The sequence below is a fragment of the Corvus brachyrhynchos genome, unplaced genomic scaffold, assembly GCF_000691975.1.
Source record: "Corvus brachyrhynchos isolate BGI_N302 unplaced genomic scaffold, ASM69197v1 scaffold167, whole genome shotgun sequence".
In the NCBI taxonomy this organism is placed as follows: domain Eukaryota; kingdom Metazoa; phylum Chordata; class Aves; order Passeriformes; family Corvidae; genus Corvus; species Corvus brachyrhynchos.
The window spans coordinates 3,194,522-3,218,227 of NW_008239547.1; the positions used below are offsets into that span (position 1 = coordinate 3,194,522).

Here is a 23,706-nt window from a genome sequence, read left to right on the forward strand (position 1 = left end):
TTTTGAATTATAAAAAAGCATAAAAAGTGTGGGATCTAAATAAATAAATAAATAAATAAATACAGGGGGTGAGCATGCTGTGTTTGACAAAATGGATTCCTAGATCCAGAAGTGGTGGTGGAGGCAGGAGAATGACAAGCTGGTGGCAGTGCCACAGACTGTGTTTTGGGTCATCTCTAGTCTTATTTGTGGCTTAAGGTTGATTTGTCAATACTCACATACCTGCATAACAAGCTTAGCAGAATAAGAAAGCTTGTAACCATGTCTTCATACAGAACCTTTACCCTTGAAATTACTTCCTTTTTGTTGCAGTGGGGATCCTGCAACACGCATATATCAAACCAGGAGTCCCGTGGAAAGGAAATATATATGGACAGACAGATTCTTGCTAGATGTTTCAGAGATGTTTTTTTCTCCAGCCGCATGGCCGGGGCTCTGCCCAGGAACTGTTCCAGTCACGGGACCAAGGGTCCTTCTGCCCGCGCAGGGAACACAAACCAACCAATGGGAACGAGGCTGAGCAGGGGCAGGGAAGCCCCGTGTCTGTGCCCTCAGGGCCCCTCTCCCAGGGCTACACGGCAGGGGAGGGACCCCAACACCTTTTAAAAAAAAATATTTTATTAATTTAATTTAATTTTATTTTATTTTATGCTGAAAACAGTGTTTGAAACCACATGCATTTCTTCCTGAAATGATTTTGCTTTAAACACTGTGTTAAGCTGACACAGAGAGTCCATCCAGCTGTTAATGGTATTTGAGCTCCCTTGCTTTCAGCTGAACTGAGCAAAAAGCTCTCACCAAGAGAACTATGCCCACCACTAACAGAAGTGTCACCTGGAAGTCTTGAACTGACATGCTGGGACATTCAAAAGGTATCTCAGCACCTTCAAACTGCCAAACTGAGAAATGCTCTCAAGACCAGTGCAAGGCTCATACATTTAGTAGAAGCCTCAGTTCAAAGTGCAGGGTTAAAAATACAAAAATACCAATTAGGTAAAAGTAGGAGGGTTAATACTAGGAGTTAAAAAAAAAAAAGAGGAAAGGATTACTGTTTGCCAATCTCTCTCCATATGTAACTGAAGTAAGCATTATGCAGACTCATTGAAGAGCTTGGTGTCATCTTCTGACAAGGTATTAGGAGTGCACTTTTTTTACATACTTAGGTGACAACAGCTGTCTGCTAGTCAACTATTTTTAAATCAAATGAGTTTTATGAAATACACACCCAGCATCAAAATACAGCAGAATATGACCTTAGAAAAATGTTGCACAATAAGGTCACAAAGCACTGAGACTTTTATGTGGCTTTTCTGGCATTCACTCTTCTCAACAGAACTCTCAGCTTCCCACCCTATTTCCTCCCTTCCCTTTTGTTGCAACACAATAAAATTAATTTTATACATTTTACATCTGCAGTCAATCATAATTCATGCACTTACACAAAAGAAGTTGAACTTTCTTCAAAGCAAAAAAAAAAAAGCCGACAGAAAATGCCGGAAATCAAGTAAAATGCTATGATTAGACCTCTGTCAACTATTTTGTGTATGTATGTGGTTACATTGAATTTCTAAAACGTACGATTTAAACTCCATTCAAAGAACAAAGCTGCCTCCTATTGACACACGATTATCTGGCTTGATCATGTACCAAAATACACTGCAAAATACAAAAAAGATGTTCCAATGCTGTAATTCAGAGTGTATAAAAAGAAAATCCTTCCACCTCTACCTAACTTACTACCATATAAATGGTCTGTACATCACTAGAGCTTACAGTATTTTAGCCTGCAAAGATCTCAAATTGCAGCATGTTCTTTTTAACCTTTCTCCATTCCTGAAATGGAAGCAGTCTCAGCAGCTGTCATCTCCTTTAGGCTCTTGTATGACTGATGGAAGAAGGATCTACTTCAAGCAATCACTTTTCCATCAGTCCTTAGGATTAGAAAGGTTAGAGTTACGTGGAAAAGCCCCTACATGGGGGATCAGCACTGCTGCCCTTTTGTAACTGTCCTCTAATAGAGAAGGAGGATGAGAGTACAAATACCGGTTTGATTACCAGCCTCAGTATTGTTATTCCCCATCTGCTCCAGGATCACTGTTGTTTATGTAACATGAAAGATGAAGCAGCTTCAGAACTGCAAGTGGAAGTCAGAGATTTTCAGGGAATAGACCATGAAACATGGTATGAATGTTCACATTGTCATAATAAACCCCAATGACTAAGATCAAGAAGTGGAAAGGGAGGTGGTACAAAATGCTGAGCACAATGTGGGCTCATTTCTCAACTTCTACAAAACAGTTAACAGGTAGTTTTGGGATAACCATATGCTTTAAGTTTTTCATACACTATTTGTTGGCACTTCGAGAGTGGAAAAGGAGAAACGTAAATGAATTGTGGCAAAGCTGCCGGACAGAACTATTGTTGATTGACAGTCTCACAGTAACTGGGAAACGTGTATTCTGTTTGAGGGAAACACACAGAACACAAGAGATTCAGTACCATTAAGTCTTTAGAATTCTCATGCTCTTGCAGAACAGGCTCAGGAAGTTTGCTCCCCTTTAACAGTCAGTACTGACTGTTATGAAATGAGAATAGTTATTAAAGCCAGATTATGTAAACTCATGGTAAAACTAGGGGAAAGAAAATGGAGATTGGCCTTCATATAAACCAAGAAGACATGACCAAGTCCATGAACGAACTACTGGAAAGAAGAAATAGCTGACCTTCTCTCTGCAGCCAGAGGAGTAGTGAAACCAATTTTCAGGGCTTGCTTCATTCTTTCAGGTATTTTTTAAGAACCTGGAAAAAGTGTCACAGGGTGCACAGGGAGCAGAACATGCCACTGTTTGTAAAACAGCTCCTTATTTGAGCTGTTCTGGTTTCACCTTGTGATGCTGGAGGCTTTCTTTACCTGTAACATATGAATGAAGCAGAGGCCCACTTGCCACTAGAAGGATTTACCATGTATAAAACACTTTGAAGAAAAAAGCAGTATAGAAATGCTTTGTATTTATGCAGTTATTCCATGAGGTAAAGATGTACGGGCAGCCATGTTTGTCCCACACACAACAGAAACTTCCCAGATGTTTGGTTAAACATAAATTGGAGTTCTTGCCTTTGACCTAATTGGGAAGTGGGGCCCAAGCTGCAGTGCTGCTGCATTTACCCTGCAGACACAAATATATTCTCCACATCATCACTTATTTGAGTGTGACCCCCTCCTCCGCAAGTGGCAATGCTGATGTTCCCACACTTCCTCACAACACCATTTTGCTTGGAATTGTCCCAGAAGAGACATCAATGCTAGGGTTCCAGTAGGCCAGAACACAGCCCAGAGCTGAGGGGCTTCCACAGGCCCCCAGCAGCCCACACCTCTGGCTGGAGGTGGTGCCAGCTCTGACACTGATCCCAGTGATGGCAGGAGGGCACTCGCTGCCTGCACAAGGAATGCTAACCCAGGCTGGACTTGCATACGTCTGACGCTCACACTTCAGACTGGATTTTCAGAAAACTGTATTTAAATACCTGTATTGTGCCCCCCATTATGATACTACTATTTACAGTTCAACAACTGCCTTTATATTTCAACAGCTGTATGTCTGAGGGGAAACTGTCCTGAATAATTGTGTTGATTATAGTTAAGAAGGTATTCAAATATTCTTTTAGTCTCTGAAAGATTTGTAATAATACACATTTTTTTCCACATTTTGGGAAATAGATCTGTGAAATTTTAATTATACCACTTAATAGCCTCTGTTTCAGAATCACTGGCACTCAAAAAATTTGGAGATCCTAGAACAATCCATTTTGGTTTTGGGAACAGACAAGGTAAGATCAAGAAGTAACAAAGCCCTCAAATAAGAGATTTTTTCCCTTAAATTTTCTAGCATAATGTTAGACCTGATTGCTGATGTATTAATTTTGGCTTAATTAGACACGTAAAGTTTTGTGGAACTAGAGTATCAAAAAAGAACAAGTAACAAGACCCAGGACTCAAAGACTAGTCTTTCTTACTCAGATGACTTCTATGTAACAGCTTCAGTAGAACTTTAAATACTTTTCCTGCAAGATTTCTGTTAGTCCCTTACAGCACTGGGTGGCTGGGTACAAAAGTGCACTGACCTGACTACATACGTAGTGAGATGCCTCCAAGACAGTCCATTTCCAGGTCCAAACAGTGAATTCTTCCAGAGACTTCATATCTATGCACCAATAATCTTTCTACTACTATCAAATAGATACTTTCAAAGAGCAGTGGTCCAGGCTTGATAGGCACCTGACACCAGCCAAGATACAAAAACTTACACTGGAGTAAGTCATTCCCAAGACAGACATCTTTGCTAATTATTTCACTGAATTTCCTTTAAATCTCTTGTCAGATGATTGAGACAAAACATAATCAGGATGAGAAAAGGTGTCAAGGTCTAAGATGATCCTCTGTGCCAGGTCTGCAAGATTTAAGAACATTTATGTCTGCAGAATACAACTATATTTGAGCAGTGTGTAAGAGCAAGAGGAAAATTCATCAAAATACTGCATTATTAAAACTAGCTTAGATGGATTTTAAATTGATCAGTCACTAAAAGCTATTAAGACCCACCTGATCAGCCATGAATTTTGAGAGTTTAAGTGTGACAATTTGGCAGAACTTAAATACTGGGACTCAAAGTAACGTGCAGCTGAATGTGAAGGGCAGAGTCATCAATGCCAATATAATTTGCTGATGCAATCATACACAGTGATGCATTTCTTTAATCTTAAAACTTCATAAGTTGGTCAGGAACAGTAGCAGATTACAGTCCACAAAGTCTAAGGGAGAGATTCCTGTGGCTTGATCCATTAGCCCTATTTGAAGGCTTGAGCTTTGACCTTGATCATTCTTGCTGCTTGTTCAAATTTCCCTCAGGACGAACAGCTCACTTTCAGGTGCTTGGCCCAAGCTGGGGGGTGCAGGGAGTACCCTGCTCTCTCTGCAGCCTCCTGCCTCTGAAAGGGGTGTTGTAAAACCTGCTCTAGGAGCTGAACCTGGAAGCAATTAAAAATGGTTAAGTTTTTATACAAAATGTTTTCTGGTAAACAAGGAAAGTTGTTGCCTTATGCACCCTCCTGGCTCCAGAAATTATCACATGAATTCCTTACTATTATTATTACTACTGTTACTATAGCTGCTACTATTTATGTTATAATTAATGCTATTAATAATTTTGTTAATATTTTAAATAACAATTGGTGTTATATGGTACAATGTTGGTCAAAATGTAGTACAGTTCAAAGTGTAAATGTAAAAATTATTTCATTGGCTATTATGCCAATTATTATTAAATCTGTCAAGAAAAAAAGATAATTTTACCTCTGAGAAATCATTCAAATTAGCTTTTTGCACTGCTGATTCCGCCATCCAATTCCTAAGTATGTATCTAGGATTAACAGCTGAAACCAAGAGTAAATCATGTTAAATTTAGTCAGACATATTCAACAAAAGGAAAACAGTCATTGAAACAAGTCACTGAAATCTTCAAGAAGATTTAGATTTGCAGATCAAGAAAAAAATGCATAAGAAGGAAAAGGAATTAATCAATCTACTTAATTCTATGAGTTGCTAAAAGGGTTTTTTAAACTTGCACTATCAGTAGTGCCGAAGTGCCAAACAGAAATTAGAGTAGCACAGAACATGACATTGATAACGAAGGATTTCCTGTTAGGAACACCAGCAGGCTTTTCAAGTGTGATGAGTTCACCATGGCCTAGGTTCCTGCTACATTGATGGAAAACGTATTTCAATGTTGTCAATACCTTCCTGGAGATCATAAAAATGAATATTGTATTACTTAATTTAAAAAGTAATTACTAAGATATCCATTAAAGTATATGTACTTAGATATTCCTAAACAAAAGTTTAGCCATAAAAGCCTTTAATGTTACATTTCAGGTGTATTTTTTAGAAACTATTTTTTCAACTTTCCTTTTAATCTCCTGGCTGGGGGCAGGCAGAGTTCCTCAGTTTTTTCCACAGCTGTCTGTCGTATCCTTCTGGAAACCCTCCTGTCAACTGCACTGCTTCCCTGCCTTGTTTCAGGATGTTTGTGTCTAATGAGCAGTAGAGAGATTGTAGGGACATTAAAAATGAAACTGCTGAATTAGTAAACCAGGGTATATCCTACAGCAGAGCCACTAACACCTTCTAAAAGGAGTTCTGTCAAACTGTATGCCAAGGAAAATTCTTATAAGCACACATGGCGTTAATTACCAAGTTTTTTGCAGATTATGTCAACAAAATTCTTATTTTTGTTTTGCAATTTAAAAGCTAGAATTTTACCTGAGAAAGTTTTCCCTTTAACTAATGATCAAAATAATCTTACAGAACAATTGTAACACTTCAAGCCTGCTTTTATGTCTTAATTTGACACTGGTGTGTATATTTTCCCCAATTCAGTAGGCATTTATTACATTAAGAGATTAGTTAGTGATACCAAAGGCATTTCACCCAGGCACTTGAAACCAAAAGTCTGTGATTTATGGACATACACAAACTTCATCTCCTTCTCTTTCCACTGAAGTCCCCAGTATGTTCATTTTATATGAATAAACATTAGTTTTATATATGAATAAACGTTAGTTTTATATATTTCTTTTTAAAAATCCATGGAGCTTTATAAAATATTCTTATAAATATCCATACAGTGTATTTGAAAGAGGGTATTGGAGAAAGCAGAAAATCAAAATTACCATCTCAAACTTCCCTCTACTCAATTCCTCTAATCAAGTAGCTATTACTTTATTTTATTTACAAATAATATATTAGGAGGGGCCACAGACATTCTTCTTTTTCACATCCCCGCTGTCCAGTACGTACTTACACATATTAAAAAAGCCAATGAATACAACTATCTATTGGAAATCCTGATAACCTCTACACAGGCATAACAATAACCTGCCCTGTTAAAAAAACAGTTTTACCACTTGGCAAAACAATTTGCTCTGCCCAAGAATTTGATTTAATCCAGTAAATGGGTTATCAATAGTAAAGTGTAATAACTATTTAAAAAAAATTTTTAAAGGTGAAAAAGTTAACATATGACTCATTCAAAAAATGGTAATTCACATTAGAGCTGTGAGTCATTTTTAGCAGGAGAATATTTGTCCCAGAAATAAATTCTTAACAATTGCAAACTGACAGGTTTCACAGTGGTATTAAAGATATCAGTATTTAACACAAGTGACAAGATAATTATGAAAGATTAATAAAAGCCAGGTAAGAAAAGGACAAAGCAAAAGAACTTTTTTGCCCTTTTAAGCATGATCTGGTCTACTTTTTTTACATGCTTCTTTTGTAAAGAAATACAATTATAGACTTGGATTGTCAAAACTTTTTGATCAACTCCAGAAGAGCTAAGTTTAGGCAGTGCAAGATAAAGCACTACAAAGAACTGAAAACTAAATAAAGGGAGAAAAAAAATAAAAATAATGAATAAGTGATCAACTTCAATGATTCAAGATAATGTACTTTGAGAAGTGAGATATTTTATGACACTTACTAACAATTAGAGAAGGGTGATGAATAATGAGGTGTTAATGCCAATATATTCAAGGTCAGTCAAAGACAGCAATACACAATTTAGTGGAACTTCCCAACCCACATGAGAATCTGAGGAGCCAGGACAGTTTTGTCTTTAACATGAAATTCTGGGTAAAAATGCAGAGTTAACTGATTTGAGCCAGACTTCTGCTGGAAGTTGTACTGACAAGGACAGCTGTTACAAGCAAATGCTTAAACAAACAAACAAACAAATAAACTAACAACCCAAACAATTTTAAAGAGACCACAGGGGCATCTAAACAATCTATTTAAATGCATAGATGTAAAAATGTAAAAAAGAAAAAAAAAATCCCAAAAACTTCTGCAAGAAATTTCAGTCACACTGGAATATGGAGCAGCTAGCAAAAATCCAACAAGATTTGCTGATTTTAAATAAAACAATAACAAATGAACATCAGTAGCCTATTATAAATTTTTGCAGCTCTGCAGTATAAATAGAGAGTGATGGTTGATTATATGGAAGAAAACTAACTGAACCATGAATCTTTGCAAATCAAGTTTTGACTGCTACCAAAACAAAGACCATTAGCACAAGTGTGATTTTGGAGGCAAAACCTTTTCCATGTTTCATTTGTCTCCTGTACTATAAGATCCTCTGAGGTGCATGTGGAAAAAACACGATGATGGTTTGCAGAAGAGCATCCACAAACTAGGATCCTTTCTGATTTGGAATAAAACCTCAGAATGTCATGATTTTCTCTAAAAGCAGATTCAAAAGATACAGAAAAATAAGAAGTGTGCTTACACAGTTTTCTGCATTCAATTTTAGCTGAGGAAAACAGGGGAGCTTGAAAACTCAAAATAATAATTGAGCAAAGGGCCTCAGAAACTTACAGTTAAGCTTCTTAACCCTATCAAAAAACAATAAAAGAAATCTTTCTTCTTGGTAGCACTTTTCATATTAACTTCCTAAAAATGCAAATAGAATTTTAAGAAGTGTTCTTTAAAATGGATAGAACTTCCGTTAGAAAATGGGGATGTAAACCTGAAACCATAAATTGTGCCCTCTGTAGTTTTACTATCTCATTACTGGAAGCCAGTGTCAGCCCCTGCCATGTAACTAGCAAATCGACTGGAGCTTTAGAAGAAAGTAGCCAATCAATATCTAACAAAAGAGTGCCACCATTTCCATCCTGCTTTGCAGGAAGCACCCTGCAAAGCAGTGTGACAGTGAAACCTCTTGAGCAGAGTTTGATCAGATCCTGCAGTTCCTTCATTCCCTTTTGCTCATTGATTTTCAGTTGCTCATTGTCTTTTATAGGCAAATTTCACAAATTTACCACAGCTTACTGCAGATCAGAAATATCCCCCTCTGAACAATTCTTGGAATGTCATATCCACTGTTTCTGCTGTGATACCTAACTGCAGTACCTTTGCCATTTTGCATTTAGAATAACTTGGACAATAAAGCACCTTCCTTTGCCTTCTATGACTAGATAGTCCTTTCACACAGTTTTTTCTCTGGGTGACAGAAAGAGAAAGTGTGTCCCTATCAGAAATCTGAATTCTTTTTAGCATGCAGAAAGGACAGAGACAGACAGAACGAACGTATAGTGTGACAGGATTTGCAGCAATCTTATTCATTATAATATGAGTTTCATTGTTGTAATATGAATATCATTGTAATGAGAGTGTCTCCTCTTCAGAAAAATAGTATACTTTAGTGCTACCCAAAACCAGAAACCTAACACTAAAGAAACATATGTAAATAGATATTTGCCATCTGCAACATATAATTACTTTGGATTGTTTTACTCACTTGTCATTCTTGTTCTTCTTTTGGTGTCTGAATCACCCTTGTTACTATACATGAAAAACAAACCAAAAGAAGGAAAACAGAAAACACTTTAGCTAGTGGGGGTTATGCTGATTTATTTTTAGAAATATCTTATTTGACTTTCATTAAAATCATTAAGTGTTCTGCATTTGTGTTCAGTGGAAGCCGTGAATCTCTAAGAATGATTAGACTTGGAAAGAACTGCACACTTTTTTGTAGATTTTGTGTCTGGTATTCATTTTTTCCCCTAAAAATTGTATTTACTGAATAAAATTTCCAAGTACCTGATATGTATTTCTTTTCATTACTATTAGCCATGAATACCATATATAACTAAGAAAAAATGTTAGATTCTTTATTGATTTAACACAAAAGAATCTCACATGTTCCTATCTATGCAACATCGTGGTTTCCAAACACAATCTGTGTACTTGCAACTGTTCAACTTCCATCCCCTGTCACCATAAAGCAACGTTATTACACAGTAAATATATATATATAAACAGTAATTAAACACTATTCATTCCTATGTACTTGCAAAGCCTGTTTGTGATTCTTGGACTGAATCTGTAGGACTTGTATTTTAAGAAAAATTGTTAACCAAAGAAATCTGATCAGGTGCTCAGTGAAGGACAAAGAAAACAGATGACTCCTTCCATGTCATTTTTATGTACCTGTGTGTCAAAACAGAACTACAACAGTAATTACTGTTGAATCCAGCACAATCTAGAACCATTAACACAAAAAACGCATATGAAACCATGTTTGGGTCAGTTTATCAGACCCACTAAAGACAATGCAAAATCACTGCAGATTAAAGTTGCCTGCTTCTGGCAAATACACACTTTAAACTGCAATCAGACTTACCTGTTTAATCTCAGGAGGTACATAGTAACCCATTCTGAAAATAATTTGTGTTTACCCAGATCCTGGAGAGCCCAGAACTCCTAAAGAGAAAGAAACAGTTAATGGCAGGTAATCAGAATTCTTTTCCTGTTAAGCAAAAACCAAAGTAAGCAACAAATACTGTGTTTTAACCCCAGCTGGCAACTAAGCCTCACATAACCATTTGCTCATGCTCCCCCCTCACTGGGGGTTTAAAGTAAGGTTAAAAGTAAGAAAATGTGTGGGGTGAGATAAGAACAGTTTAATAATTGAAATGATTTAATAATAACAATAATAATAGTAATAATAATAGCAATGAAAAGGAAAATATCAAAAGGAGTGAGAAATAAAGCCCAAGAGAAACAAGTGATACAAATGAAAAAACAATTGCTCACCAACCAATGCCCAGGCAGTTCCAAGCAGGGTCCCCCAATCAGCTCTCCCCTAGTTTATTTGCTGAGCATGACACCAAGTGGTGTGGGATACCCCTTTGGCCAGTTTGGGTCAGCTGTCCTGGCTCTGTCCCCTCCCAGCTTCCTGTGTACACCCAGCCTCCTTGCTGGCAGGGCACCACAAGAAGCTGAAAAGTCCTTGACTTAGGGTAAGCCCTGCTCAGCAACAGCTAAACCATCAGTGTGCTATCAGCATTATTCTCAATCTAAATCCAAAACACAGCACTGTACCAGCTCCTAGAAAGAAAATTAACTCTATCCCAGCTGGAACCAGGACAATGAACAATAAAAGGATTTAAAAGGCAAACATATGATGACCCTTCAAGGAATTTTCTCCCTAAATGTTCTACTAGTATCTTTTCCTCTGTATTCAAATTATTTATTTTTCCTAGCATGATACATCCATAGTAATCCATCTCTGTTATGACAAATTTTACCTAAACACCTCTAGCACTTTACCCCTGTTTTTCCTTGGCTTATTGTCTAACTTATTTCATTTTTTAAGCAACATTACTACAGGTTTTGCTCTTGAGAGACTTGTACATGGGTCAGATCTATTTGTAGAGATTTTTTTTTCAACAAAAATAGTGCAATAAGCAAAATATGTTGATAAAGAAAAGGTGGAGAAAAAGGGAAACGAATACAGGGATAGGGGAAGACTGAGAAGAATAGAGACAGTAGGAGAGGAGACAGAACTTGGAAAAGGCGGACAGCAAGAAATCAGAGCTCGGGGTTACTGTCTCCAGTGATGGACAGCAAACACAAACCAGGCTTCCCTGGCTGATTACACTGAGCTAACAGCTGCTTCATATTCCTTAGCTGAAAGCAGCCAAAGCTCACAGACAAAAAATGAACTTCAGAGAAAGAGCAGATTTGGACGAAATGGACATAGATAAAAGGAGGTAAACAGCACATATTCAAGAAAAAGATGTAAGGGAAATTAAAAGCAGGAAGTTTTGATCCCATCTGTGGTTTTTGGGGTTATTTTAAGGATTAAGAGTAAAAAATATATGCAAACTGTATTTGATCATAAAAATGAGCACAGAAATGACTAAGAGCTGGGAAGCAGGCAGGTGGATAACAGGCAAGTGTGAGAATCAAGCATTTGTTCAAAGATGTGCTGAGTTAGGCTGCTTTAAGAGGAATTTCAGAATGTTTCCAGTGAACACTAAATATAAGGACGCCTGCAGTGTTCCCAACATTTTTAGGTCAATTTTAGTATGCAGCTGAAAAAATCTTAAGTGATGTACAAATCAATATGAAAACTTACTCATAAAAGTATTGGTGTGTAAATAAACAGAGGTGAAATTACTTTAAAATTGAAATTCTTTAAAACAATTACAACTTTTTACCAGCATAAAATTGTACTTGCTTTTCCACATCAGTTTTGGAACCCAGAATTTATGGGCTAAACAATTTCATTGCATGGAAAAAAAAAGATCAGGTTGCTACCAAGTGAAGGCTGGAAATTACCCTCAGTGTAGGAACAGGGTCACTACTACACAATAATCGCTGGCTCCTCAGCCAGCACCTTCAAAGATGGGGAGATGGAGTTGCCATAAATGGAAAAATCCCTTGGGTTCTATGACAAAAATACCTTCTCTTACAAATATACCCATCCTCTTATCACCCCCCTGTGCAAATGATTAATTCCAAAGCTACAACTCCTGGTTTTTTTGTTGCTTCCCTCTAGAGTATCTCAACTTTTAAACCCTTAATGGCTTCAAGTTCACAGAAAAGGTCAGGATGGACCTCTTACTTAACAGACGAAAACAAGGAAAACCAGAAAATTTGGTCAAAACCAGTTAATTAAAATTGGAAAAAGAACCATCAACTCCTCATTTCCATTCTGTGTTTTACATAGACATCCTGCTGCCTAAAACAACCTCCTAAGTCCACCTGCTCTCGTTTTAAATTGGCTTCAAAGACAAACAGACATAAATCAGATGTTTGGGGAAGGCAGTGAAGTTTCCCAGGCAAAATGAACAATATTCATCACATGGAAAAGGCATCGTGTTAAAGAATAAAAGAAAAAAAAAATCATTTTGCTCTTGCAAAAAGGCTATTTTCTTTCCAGATCAGGTTGCTTGTCAGAAACAGATCACAAGCTTCCTTTTCAGAATTTCCCCTTTGCTTTTTTATCCAATTATGACTTGCCTAGCATCTTACTCCAGTTCAAATATTTCAGCTATATTTCCACTTTTAAAGACTGCACTATATTCAGGTAAAAAAAATTAAATGCTCTCATGTCTTTTAAATATGGTTATACTTGGTCCTGAAGAGTAAGTTTAGGCTGAGATAGCAGCAACACAGGATGGGATACCAGGCTGAGCAGGACACAATAGCAAATGTATTCTTACGCTTTAAGTTACATTTCAAACCAATCTCGTGCTCAAGGAAGGGCAGAGGCCACTCTGGGCAAAGAGTTCTAGCAGGAGTTTATGATGAGATGGGATCTCACGTATCATTAGATACTGAGATAAGCAAATAGGCTTGAGAGCAGAGGTTTCAGCCACCTAGTAAACCCATGGCAGGAATAGTTTGGTTGAGCTGAGGTTGAAATTTTCCTCATGAACCCTGTTCAACTTCACTTGTTGGACAAAAGGTATTCTTAAACAAAACAACAGAAAAAAAAGGGAGGGGAGGAGTAAGAAAGTTTTTTGTAGCAGACCCACCTTATATGTGAAGAAAATCAAATTCCCACTTGTGTATGAGTATTTATGACTACTCATATTGGACCTGTAACAAAGGCTGAAAATCTGACTTCAGCATTCTTCATTAATGCATCTTTCATTAGCACTTTCCATTAACATATCCATCAATACCAGATACAGGCTTAACAAGGGGTGGTAGCCTGATACAGGTGTATTAGTCTCTGTCCCTTAATAATGATACAGTAACATATTTCCCAGATGAACAGTGGCTTGAGATAGCCTCTACTATATCAGGGTTATGTTCAACTTGATTTACTTTTTTTATATTAAGTATTCCTAAGACTGGGTGCTTGTATTTATACCTCAGGAATACTGAGCTCCTTTAACTGGTCAGCAGTAATTTCACTCAGCTCTCGGAATGTCATTGTAAAATCAGCCTTTGTATCTTCCATGATCTAGTGAATAAAGATACTTCCATGAGTATTTTTCAAGTGGGGTATCAGTTCAGATGTTTGCCAACAAAATTAACAAAGTAAACTCACTTTTAAAAGGAAAGCAATCAAAAAGTTATCATTCTCATTCTCCCCAAGAAGACCCAATTTTGTTTTGAATAGTTCTGTGAAACTGAAAATAGTAACAAAGTAAGGAGATTGTGAACATTATATACATTTTTAGTATTGTGATTAGAAAGGTTAAGTTCTGAAAGTGCATACCGGCTGTAATAGTATTCACCATAGCCCTCCAAAATCTGGGAAGCTCTGAAAAACAAAAGAAATGTCAAGTTCTAAGGAACTAAAATGCTGCTGTGGGTATAGTACTGCTGTACACTAAATAACAAGAACTTCGGCCTGCTATCTCAGAAACACTGATATTCTGAATCATGTGGGATCTGTTCTTCCTATAAGAATTTTTACAAGAGGCTATTAAAATTCTACTTTGTTACTTCAGGAGGATGCACAGTCTTCATAAGTGTCTTACAGAACAAGCTAGACAAACTTAGAACAGAAAACTACAGGCAAAGGTCCTGCCTTAGTGAAAGGAGAATGGATCACACAGTATCTAATACCTCCCTGTGGTCCTATTTTACTATTATTTATGACCATCAAAAACTTTTCTCCCCACCTTCCAATCTTATTCTGGCCAATAATTAATCCACAATCAATTTCCAGTTGAAAAAATATATATTTTTAAAGCTATTCCCTTTCTTTCCTAAGCATATGGTGATTACAGGGTCTCCCATCTCACTAGTTCTTTTAAGCATTAAGATATTTGAAGGACTACTTACAGCTGATTTTGCCTGGGATCCAATAAAGGTTTTAGAGCTTGTAACAGCTTGCTCAGATTAAACAGCCCAACACTTGCCTGATTTCCTATTTTATACTTCCTTTCATCATCGGATGTGTTTGGAACAAAATCTGTTTCAAACAAAATGTTACTTTTCCATAACAGAGTAATTACAATATACTATCAATGTTAAAAGTTTAAAGAACATTCATCTTTACACTTACACAACCAACTTATAAAATACCTAAAGCTACTAAGTATTTAAAATCAGATCACAAGGATGCTTATTTAAAGTGAATTGACTCAAGATCTATTATTTGCAAATCTAAGAAATACATCCTTCACAGACAAGTTCCCATGTGTCACAAATGACATTTTCCTATCTAAAGATACAAAATAAATTCAGATGTTTAAACAGAAAAAGACCATTTTTTCATCAAAAACACTTTTAGACTTGAAACCAGTATTTTTACTGCATATAGTGCTACTATTCAGGACATAGGTTAAGCAAACAAATGACCAACTAAATTCAGGATTTAAGGATTTCTGGAAAAGTTACACATCTAATAAACATGTATTTAATAGGCCACCTAAGCAAGATTTGTTTCAGTTGTACACGCAAGCTTTATATTCACATAAAAATTAGGCCTAATGTGTTCCAGTATGCAAATCCAAATGATCTGGGAGATAACAAATACCTGTCATACAAGTTACAAGTATCCAGAAGTAAAATGTATGCCTATCTGCAGCAGCAGTCTCTGAGGGGATCAGTGGGAACCCCTCACTCAGATCACATGCAGATAAGATGATCAATGCCCTAGTCCTCAGAGGACACTGACAGCAAATGGGGCATTAAGGAGGGGACTTCTAACTCGTCTGTCAGATCTGGTGAGTGGTTCAACTCTGAATTTCGAATCTAACACCTCTCATCTGGCTCTAGGGTGCACTGTCTGGCTGGGATAGAGTCAGTTCTCATCACAGCAGCCTGTCCACCGTGCATTGGACTTGTGACTAAAACAGTGCTGATAACACAGCAATGTTTTACACATTGCTCAGCAGGGCTAGCACAGCATCAAGGCTTTCTCCATTCTCACTCTGCTACCCCAGAAAATGAGGCTGGGGTGGGCAAGGGGCTAGGAGGGGATGCAGCTGGGACAGCTGAGCCCAGCTGACCAAAGGGATATTCCACATTTGAAACAATAAAAACCGGGGGTAGTTTTTCCATGGCAGCTGTTAACTTGGGGACTGACTCTGCATCAGTCTGGTGGTGAGATATGGTGAGTGATTGTCTTTGCATCACTTGCTGGTCACCCCTGCCCTTTTCTCCCCCTTGACTTATTCACATGTCTTTATCTTGACCCATAAGCTTTTTCTTAGCCTTACTTTTCCAATCCTCTCTCTCAAGGGTGAGTGAACAAGTGGCTTGTGGGTCATTAATTGCCAGCTGGGGTCAACCCACCCTACAGAGAAAGATCTAAAAGCAAAAAAGCCCCATTTTGTTCAATACAATGAAACAATATGACATTTACTCTCATGAGTTTTCCTTAGTTTGAGGCTGCAGGCATGAAAACACACAGCAAGATAACCACTGATGATTCTGAAGTTTATTCAGTTGCAAGCTATAAACAATATTCTAGTAATACACATTTATGTATATACTGAATGTGTATCTATCAATCCCAGACTGATTGAGTTGAGACTTTCAAATAAAGGTTGCCATGTGTAGGGTTGATTTCTTTTCTTCCAATATATAATCAGCTGCTGCAACTGTAAAGCTAAAGCTTGATGCATGTGAAGTTACTGTATTCCATTTCTGCTTTTGGCTGATTCCAGCAATACACAATTTTTTGTTTTCTAGGCTTCTGTTGTAGTATCTTTTGAATTGGTGGTGTTCAAGTAGAAACAGTCTCATGGAAATGGGTTTAATAGTAATATTTCATTAACAAGACTTTTAGCCCTTGAATGCAACCTATATAGTGTATCATAAAACTGGTCACTGATGCAATTTTTTTCCCTAGAGCTCTTCAAAGAGTATACATGCTTAGGGTTTTTCTGCTAATAATGATAGGAGTTTTCATGCAATGGAAACGATATAATTTAATATAAAAATATTATTTTAAGTAAAAAAGATTAAAAATAAAAACAGGTGCTACACTCACTGGGGTCATAGGAGTCCATAAATCCAAATGGACCATAATCTATTGTTATGGATAATAAACTGAAGTTATCTGTATTGCAAACACCTACAATTAAACAGAAAGGAGAAACAGAAGTTAAAATTCCACATGAACCCCAGTCTCTAGGCAATTTGATGTGAAACAGATCCACTGAATTTAGAGAGCTCTCAGTAATCAGACTCTGGAAAGTTGCCCTGTCCCTCTGCCCCCAGCCCGTGCCCTGCAGGACACCGAGGCTCCCACTCCCGCTGCTGTTTTGGGGTTAATCCCACAAATCTGCAGCAGAGCTGGACAGCTCTGCCTCCTGTGCACTGTGAAAGGCCAGGGCTTCATGTGGAGGGATCAAATTCAGAGCAGTTAAATTTATATATGGCATCAGTACATTGCCTTTGTACACTGCACTGTTGCAACAGCTCTGAGAATTCTTGCCCCCATATACTCGTTCTGTCACAGCTGTGCTTGGAGAGATCAGAGAGTTTTGTAACTCTGTTACAAAAGCCCCTTGTATAACAGATAAAGCTGTGGGCGAAGACAGCAACAGAACCGAAGACCAAGGTGACAAATAAAAGCCATTTTTAAGTATATTACTATAAAGTGTCCCTCCCCTAAAGCCAATGCCATCTGGCACCTTACCATGTGCAAACCCCACAGACATCCACATTGCAATCAGATTTGCAGTCTCTGACACGACTGTAGAGAAAAATTCCTAAAATCAAATACATCTTTTACTTTAAGTTCTCTGTATCAAAAATATTGAAAAACGTAAGCATTTTATTCACCTTAGAAATATGTAATATATTCTATTTTTCAAATTTAGTTATCTGTCTGTCAGGACTTATCATTCCCGTTCCAAATTATGTGAGTACATAATAACCTTATCCAGCAAAGACTATAGTTAAATAAGTATACACAGATGCCCTGAAAGTAATTAAGAAGTAAAATTTAAAAAAAAACAAAACCAAAAAACCCAGACACTATATATACTAGGGTGTCTACTATAATATACTATATATACTACAATTACATTAACAAAAGCACACTTCATCACTTCATGACCACTGTTCACAGAAAACCTGAACAAAAAACAACAGAAAGAGGAAGCTTCACAATAAACATCTCCATAATGAAAACTGGTGGTAAATGTTCATATTTGACTTTGAGAAAACAAAAAAAATCAAAGCAGCAGATTTTCACTGCAGAGAATTAATAAACTTTTTCTAATAAAACCTGGAATCTTACTTCAAATTTTAAAATCTTGTCAAACTTGAAATTGTGAAGACCTTCCTGTAATTTTGTTCACATGCTTGTGGAAAATAAAAAGACTTACCAGATATCTATTTGAATCGTTCATAGCTATTGATGGAAAATGTTCCTGGATGATAAAGTCTAGCAATCTTCTGTAACAGAAGAAACAGAATTCTTTAAACAAAACTGGTACTTTAGAACTGATCATTAAAAATTCTTGTTTTCAAACAGCAAAATGCTGATCTACAGCTTGCCACAAATAGTTATTAAAAACCTCGGTCTATTTATTCCAATGAATATTAGATTAAGCTCTTCCAAATGCTTAGAGACAGGCTGTAGTCGTAAATACAACTGGAAACTGCCACACAGAGTTAAAATTATTCCCACGTTAAACCTCCAGAGCACACCAGGACCTGGTTTTGCATGCACCAATATCCATTTTTTTAGGTAAAAAAAAAAAGAGTTTGCATTTCCAAAAAACCAGTATCAGATTACAAGGAATAATCATTCTACATCAGAATTCTCACAAAGAAAATTTTACGTCTGAATTCTTATGAAGTAGGGTTACTTACACAGTAACTGGCCATTCCCAAAACAGTGCTCTAGATTCCTATAAGACAGGCTTAGGGAAATGGCATATATGCATTAAAAGTTGCAGGACCTGTCACAGAAAACTGAGAAATGTAGGAACTTAGACTTTCAACTTACAAATTTTCCAAAACAAACAACTCCTCCCTAGTTCTTAGTTACCACAACTATTTCAGGTATAAAACTTGTCTCATTTTGTAAGATCCAGGCCTTTAGAAACATCTCGAGGGTTTTACCCTTGTGAGGTAAGATCTTTGGTATGCTTGTATAAAACCAGCAGGTTACCTTTCTAAATTATATAATCTTACTTGCTAATTAATTTATGTCTAAATTCCAACTGTATACATGAATTCTAATGCAATTTGATTGTTGAGAAAAGTATTATGGTTACTATGAAGATTAAATTCAAACCTTAGTAAATCCAGTTCCCCAGAGTGAGTTAAGATTTCCAAGGATCCTATACGAAACCATGATTTGGCAAGTCGTAGCACTATTGCACCTTAAATATAGAGACAAGTGTGTTTAAATGTAAACAGGGTATCAGCAAAATAAAACAGTTCCATAGCAAAAGCCATCATGTGTTGTTTCTATAGACACAGTTTATATATGCACAGTTAAACTGATATTTTTGTAAGTATGCCTAACACATAACAGATGAAAATGTATAATACTAGTTTACTACACATGCATTTTAATGATGAAGCTTGATTTGCTTTACCAGCAACCACAGGCAAAATTCTGTTAGTGCATTAATACTAGAATTGCTCCAGAAATACTGGCCTTAAAGATAGAACACAAACAGATTTTTCCCCATGCTGTGCCATCTCACTCTTTTTCAGAGCAGGTGTAGATAATGTAGCAATGACATGGCCACAGCTGCATTCCCACCATCCTGGTATTGCTATCAAAACAACAGAAAATTTCCCTAGTTTTCAATATCATTTTGGTAATGGGAAGTGAAAATCAAAATTATATTCTTGCAATATTGTTGGGGTTTTAGTTTAGCCTTAGTTTTTTTTCCTGTTAAAGGAATTTTCTCCCATATGCATGTTGCTAAGGGACGAATAGCTGTACTTAAGAAAGACAAAAAGGGGAGTGGGGCGGGCCTGGCTACTCTTTTGTCTACACCTGGGTGTGGGGTCAGTTCGCTCTGAGCGTCCAGAGAGAGAAGCTGCAGAGAAAGGAGCTGCTGCTTCTTTCTTTTTGGCCGTTCTTTCTTCCTGCTGGAAACAACGCCGGGACCCCAAAAGCCGTTTTCCCTGCCCTGCTGGAGACCGAGCTGTGGCTGCCCTGCTCCGCTGCTGCTTCGAGCTTTTAAGTATGCCTAACACATAACAGATGAAAATGTATAATACTAGTTTACTACACATGCATTTTAATGATGAAGCTTGATTTGCTTTACCAGCAACCACAGGCAAAATTCTGTTAGTGCATTAATACTAGAATTGCTCCAGAAATACTGGCCTTAAAGATAGAACACAAACAGATTTTTCCCCATGCTGTGCCATCTCACTCTTTTTCAGAGCAGGTGTAGATAATGTAGCAATGACATGGCCACAGCTGCATTCCCACCATCCTGGTATTGCTATCAAAACAACAGAAAATTTCCCTAGTTTTCAATATCATTTTGGTAATGGGAAGTGAAAATCAAAATTATATTCTTGCAATATGTATGCCACAATCATAGAAGACCTGTTCAGAGGGCTTCAATTTCTTCAACAAAGATATTTCAGATTGATTTTCTCAGGAGAGGTTTTATATCTTAATAAATTAAATTAAGCCAATTTATTATTTTTATTACGCATTTTTTATGGAGAATTAAGTTACAATGTTGTAATATATTATTTTAAAATATGTTCATTACCTCTTTCTTTCTTAATATTTCCATTGTAAAATTGGTCTCTCCACACATCATCATCACTTACAATTAAGCTGTAGTAAACAAGAAATGAACATTAAAAATTATCTCAGCAAAAATAATTCATAATGAAGATCAAAGTCATATTTCACATAAATTCATTTTCTTCATAAAAAGAAAGATCTTTTGGTGGCATAGCTTTGTATTTACAAATGACACAGGCAAAGATGCTGGGGCTTACCAAGGTTCATGACCAAGATGCATTTATTTTGTATTTAATACAATGTTGTCCAATTTCATTACTCTCACTGTTCCTGGGGAGAAGGCTGCTCTCAAAAAGAGTAGTGCATTCACTTGGAACCTCAGTGACATATTAGTGTGATTGTAACATTAACTAACAATTTCCCTGGGGACAACATGGAAATTTTGAGGACAGAGAAATTAGAAACCAAATTGTTGCATCAGATGGAGGTTGCCCTTTACATGAGCCAAAATTATCTCAGAAACTTCAGGGACAGATCTGGGACCCTTAGCAATCACTGCTACTGGTACTTAGATTTTTAAAACCAATCTCTTCCTTTCATTTGCCTTAAAATTCTGCACATCCTATAAATTTTTATGTTTATCCAAATATTGAGATTTGTGAGAGTTCACTACAGCTTCCTTTATTCCACAACTTACATTAATTCTGTGAAATAAAATACATCATTTCTTTGTATTTTCTGTTCTATCACAAAAAATCAATCCTCATAAACTATGCAAGGGCATCATGTTCCTCTGAGGTTAACAAGTAGGACGTTTTCTCTCCAAAGCAACTGGGATTACACTGACAATCCAGCTTGGTGCCATCTTCTGAAAGAGATCTTATCCCTTCAATAGGCACAGAAGACTCCTTGTTCAAGAGTCTAGCAGGAGGATAATTCAGCTCATTTTATGTAATTCTTCTTTATCTTTGCTTGTTGATAACTGGAAAATATTATTCTATTCAGGAGAGACATGGACCTATTGGAGTGGGTCCAGAGGAGGGCCACAAAAATGACCAGAGAACTGGAGCACCTCTCCTATGAGGACAGACTGAGAAAGTTGGGACTGTTCATGGGGAGTATGGGAAGACCTCATAGCACCTTCCAGTCCCTAGAGGAGGCTACTAGAAAGCTGGAGAGGTACTCTTTACCAGAGCCTCTAGTGATAGGACAAGGGGGAATGTCTGTAAACTGAAAGAGGGCAGGTTTAGATTAGATACTAGGAAGAAGTTTTTTACTCAGAGGGTGGTGAGACACTGGAACAGGGTGCCCAGAAAGGTGGTAGATGCCCCAACCATGGAAATATTCAAGCTCAGGTTGGAGGGGGCTTTGAACAACCTGATCTAGTGAAGATGTCCCTGCTCATTGAGGGAGGACTTGGACTAGACCAGTAAAAGTCTCTTCCAACCCAAATTACGATTCCATGATTCCAAATACAGTTGGGTGGCATGCTATTTGATATTTAATGCAGTTACATATATCTGCTACTTATTAGGTAGTTGAAGATAGCAGAGAAGACAAAACCAAGCTTTTCTTTGAGGTATATAGCAAAGAAGATGCAAACCTAGTATTCCATTCATAAATATGACTGAAGACAGTCACAGTGTTAATTCTCAAGAGTTAAATTTTTAAAGTACACAAGATTCTGGGTTTACATACTTGAGCATTGAAATTTTAGAAAGAACTCAGTTAAACCAACACTGTGGCGTATGCATACAAACATAAATATGTACAAAAAGGTCATGAAAAGAAATAGCATGAAGTCTTACATAGTGCAGTTGCTTGCAACAGTAACTGTGGGTTTGAAACTAAATTATTGTTATTATATTCAGTATTTTTGAAGATACCTAGTAGCTATTCAAACTGAATGTTCTGTTAACTGCAAAGAACAGGCAGTGAATTTTTTCAGGAGGGGAAAAATATACAGAAATCAATCTGTTCCTTTTACTGGAGCTGTACTGATACAAGCAGAATTAGGGATTTTTTTTTTTTTAAATACTCATTTGAAACCAATTGGTATGTCTGTAGGATTAAGTACAAAAAGCTCTGATACAAATTAGATGGAAGAAGAAAATCTTCATCCTTCAAGAGAAAACAAAAAAAAGTAGAAGCAGGGAATGAACCTCAGACATTTACAAAACAATGTGTGCAGCAGAGCCCTAAGGGACAGAAGGCACAAAAGTTGGGCAACTAAACTTCACTGTTTCGAACAGACCTCTGCCAGAAAGGTTGTTTCCTTTTTACTATGTAACTCTTAGCAGGCTCTCTGCAAAATTCCTACAGAATACCAGCACTTCTATTGCTGACACAAAATTCCATGGGGGCATCAACATTTAGTTAGTACAGATGTGCAGCACTTGAGAGCTGGCCAGGTAGCTGAGCAGCCACATAAACACAAATTCCCACTAGAAAATAGTTCTCCAATGGTCCCTGTAGTTGGTAAGTACCATTACTGGAGAGAAGGCAGCAGCAGACCAGCTGTACACTCGACACAGGAAATGGAGCACTGAAAAGCTCTTACACCAAAGAAGCTGGAACAGGACTCGCAGAAGGATGGATGGATTATATCCCTCCCTACCTGGCTCTCACTTAAAGGCTTGACTTTACACTCCTAAGTGCTCTCCCTGCTGTCCTGCATGAACTATGCAAGTAAAGGCCACTCTGAAAACTTTGCATATTGGCTCACTTTTTTGACTTCATGTGTAACACTGCTCACTGGTAGTGCCAGTATGGGACTAAAATGGTACTGTATGAAATGTTCTGTATCTAGCAGTACGGTCATAAACTGTAGCACCCCATTGGGAACACAGTACTTAAAATTAATAGAGCAAACCAACCTGCTGGGTGTTCTGGGATAAGCCATAAGGTTTTTCCTCCTACTTCTGCCAAGACTTGACAAGACCTCTGTTAAGTGCATCCCACCAGCCTCAGTACAACAGCTCCCCATCGGGAAGAATATGGCTGTCAGCTGGGGTTTTTCCAAATTAAGTCTTGCAAACAGTCTGCAGAGCTTGTACAACAGTTAAGAGAGCCAGGCATTTAACCAATACGCCAGCAAGCAGAGAACTAAAGCACACTGTGTGCTCAGTAGAATTCATGCACAGTAAAGGGGTAATTTCATACTGGTTTTGCACTGCACAATTTGTTGAGATGACAGCAAAGAGAG

The 23,706-nt window shown here is 37.3% G+C and overlaps 1 protein-coding gene across 1 annotated transcript in view; it reads right to left on the minus strand.

Annotated features, from left to right (window-relative positions):
- Nucleotides 1–1,278: 1,278 nt before the first annotated feature.
- LOC103620657 (UPF0061 protein Fjoh_2793) overlaps nucleotides 1,279–23,706 on the minus strand; it is a 26,416-nt gene continuing 3,988 nt past the window's right edge. Inside the window, exons 7-19 of the mRNA XM_017741535.1 lie at nucleotides 20,524–20,591; nucleotides 19,071–19,158; nucleotides 18,154–18,223; nucleotides 17,460–17,532; nucleotides 16,809–16,892; nucleotides 14,651–14,780; nucleotides 14,079–14,123; nucleotides 13,908–13,989; nucleotides 13,728–13,820; nucleotides 10,242–10,321; nucleotides 9,357–9,400; nucleotides 5,351–5,430; nucleotides 1,279–5,025 (exon numbers count right to left, since the gene is read on the minus strand). Coding sequence (XP_017597024.1) covers nucleotides 4,903–5,025; nucleotides 5,351–5,430; nucleotides 9,357–9,400; nucleotides 10,242–10,321; nucleotides 13,728–13,820; nucleotides 13,908–13,989; nucleotides 14,079–14,123; nucleotides 14,651–14,780; nucleotides 16,809–16,892; nucleotides 17,460–17,532; nucleotides 18,154–18,223; nucleotides 19,071–19,158; nucleotides 20,524–20,591 — 1,060 coding nt within the window. The 3' untranslated portion in view covers nucleotides 1,279–4,902. The remainder of the gene's footprint in view (nucleotides 5,026–5,350; nucleotides 5,431–9,356; nucleotides 9,401–10,241; nucleotides 10,322–13,727; nucleotides 13,821–13,907; nucleotides 13,990–14,078; nucleotides 14,124–14,650; nucleotides 14,781–16,808; nucleotides 16,893–17,459; nucleotides 17,533–18,153; nucleotides 18,224–19,070; nucleotides 19,159–20,523; nucleotides 20,592–23,706) is intronic.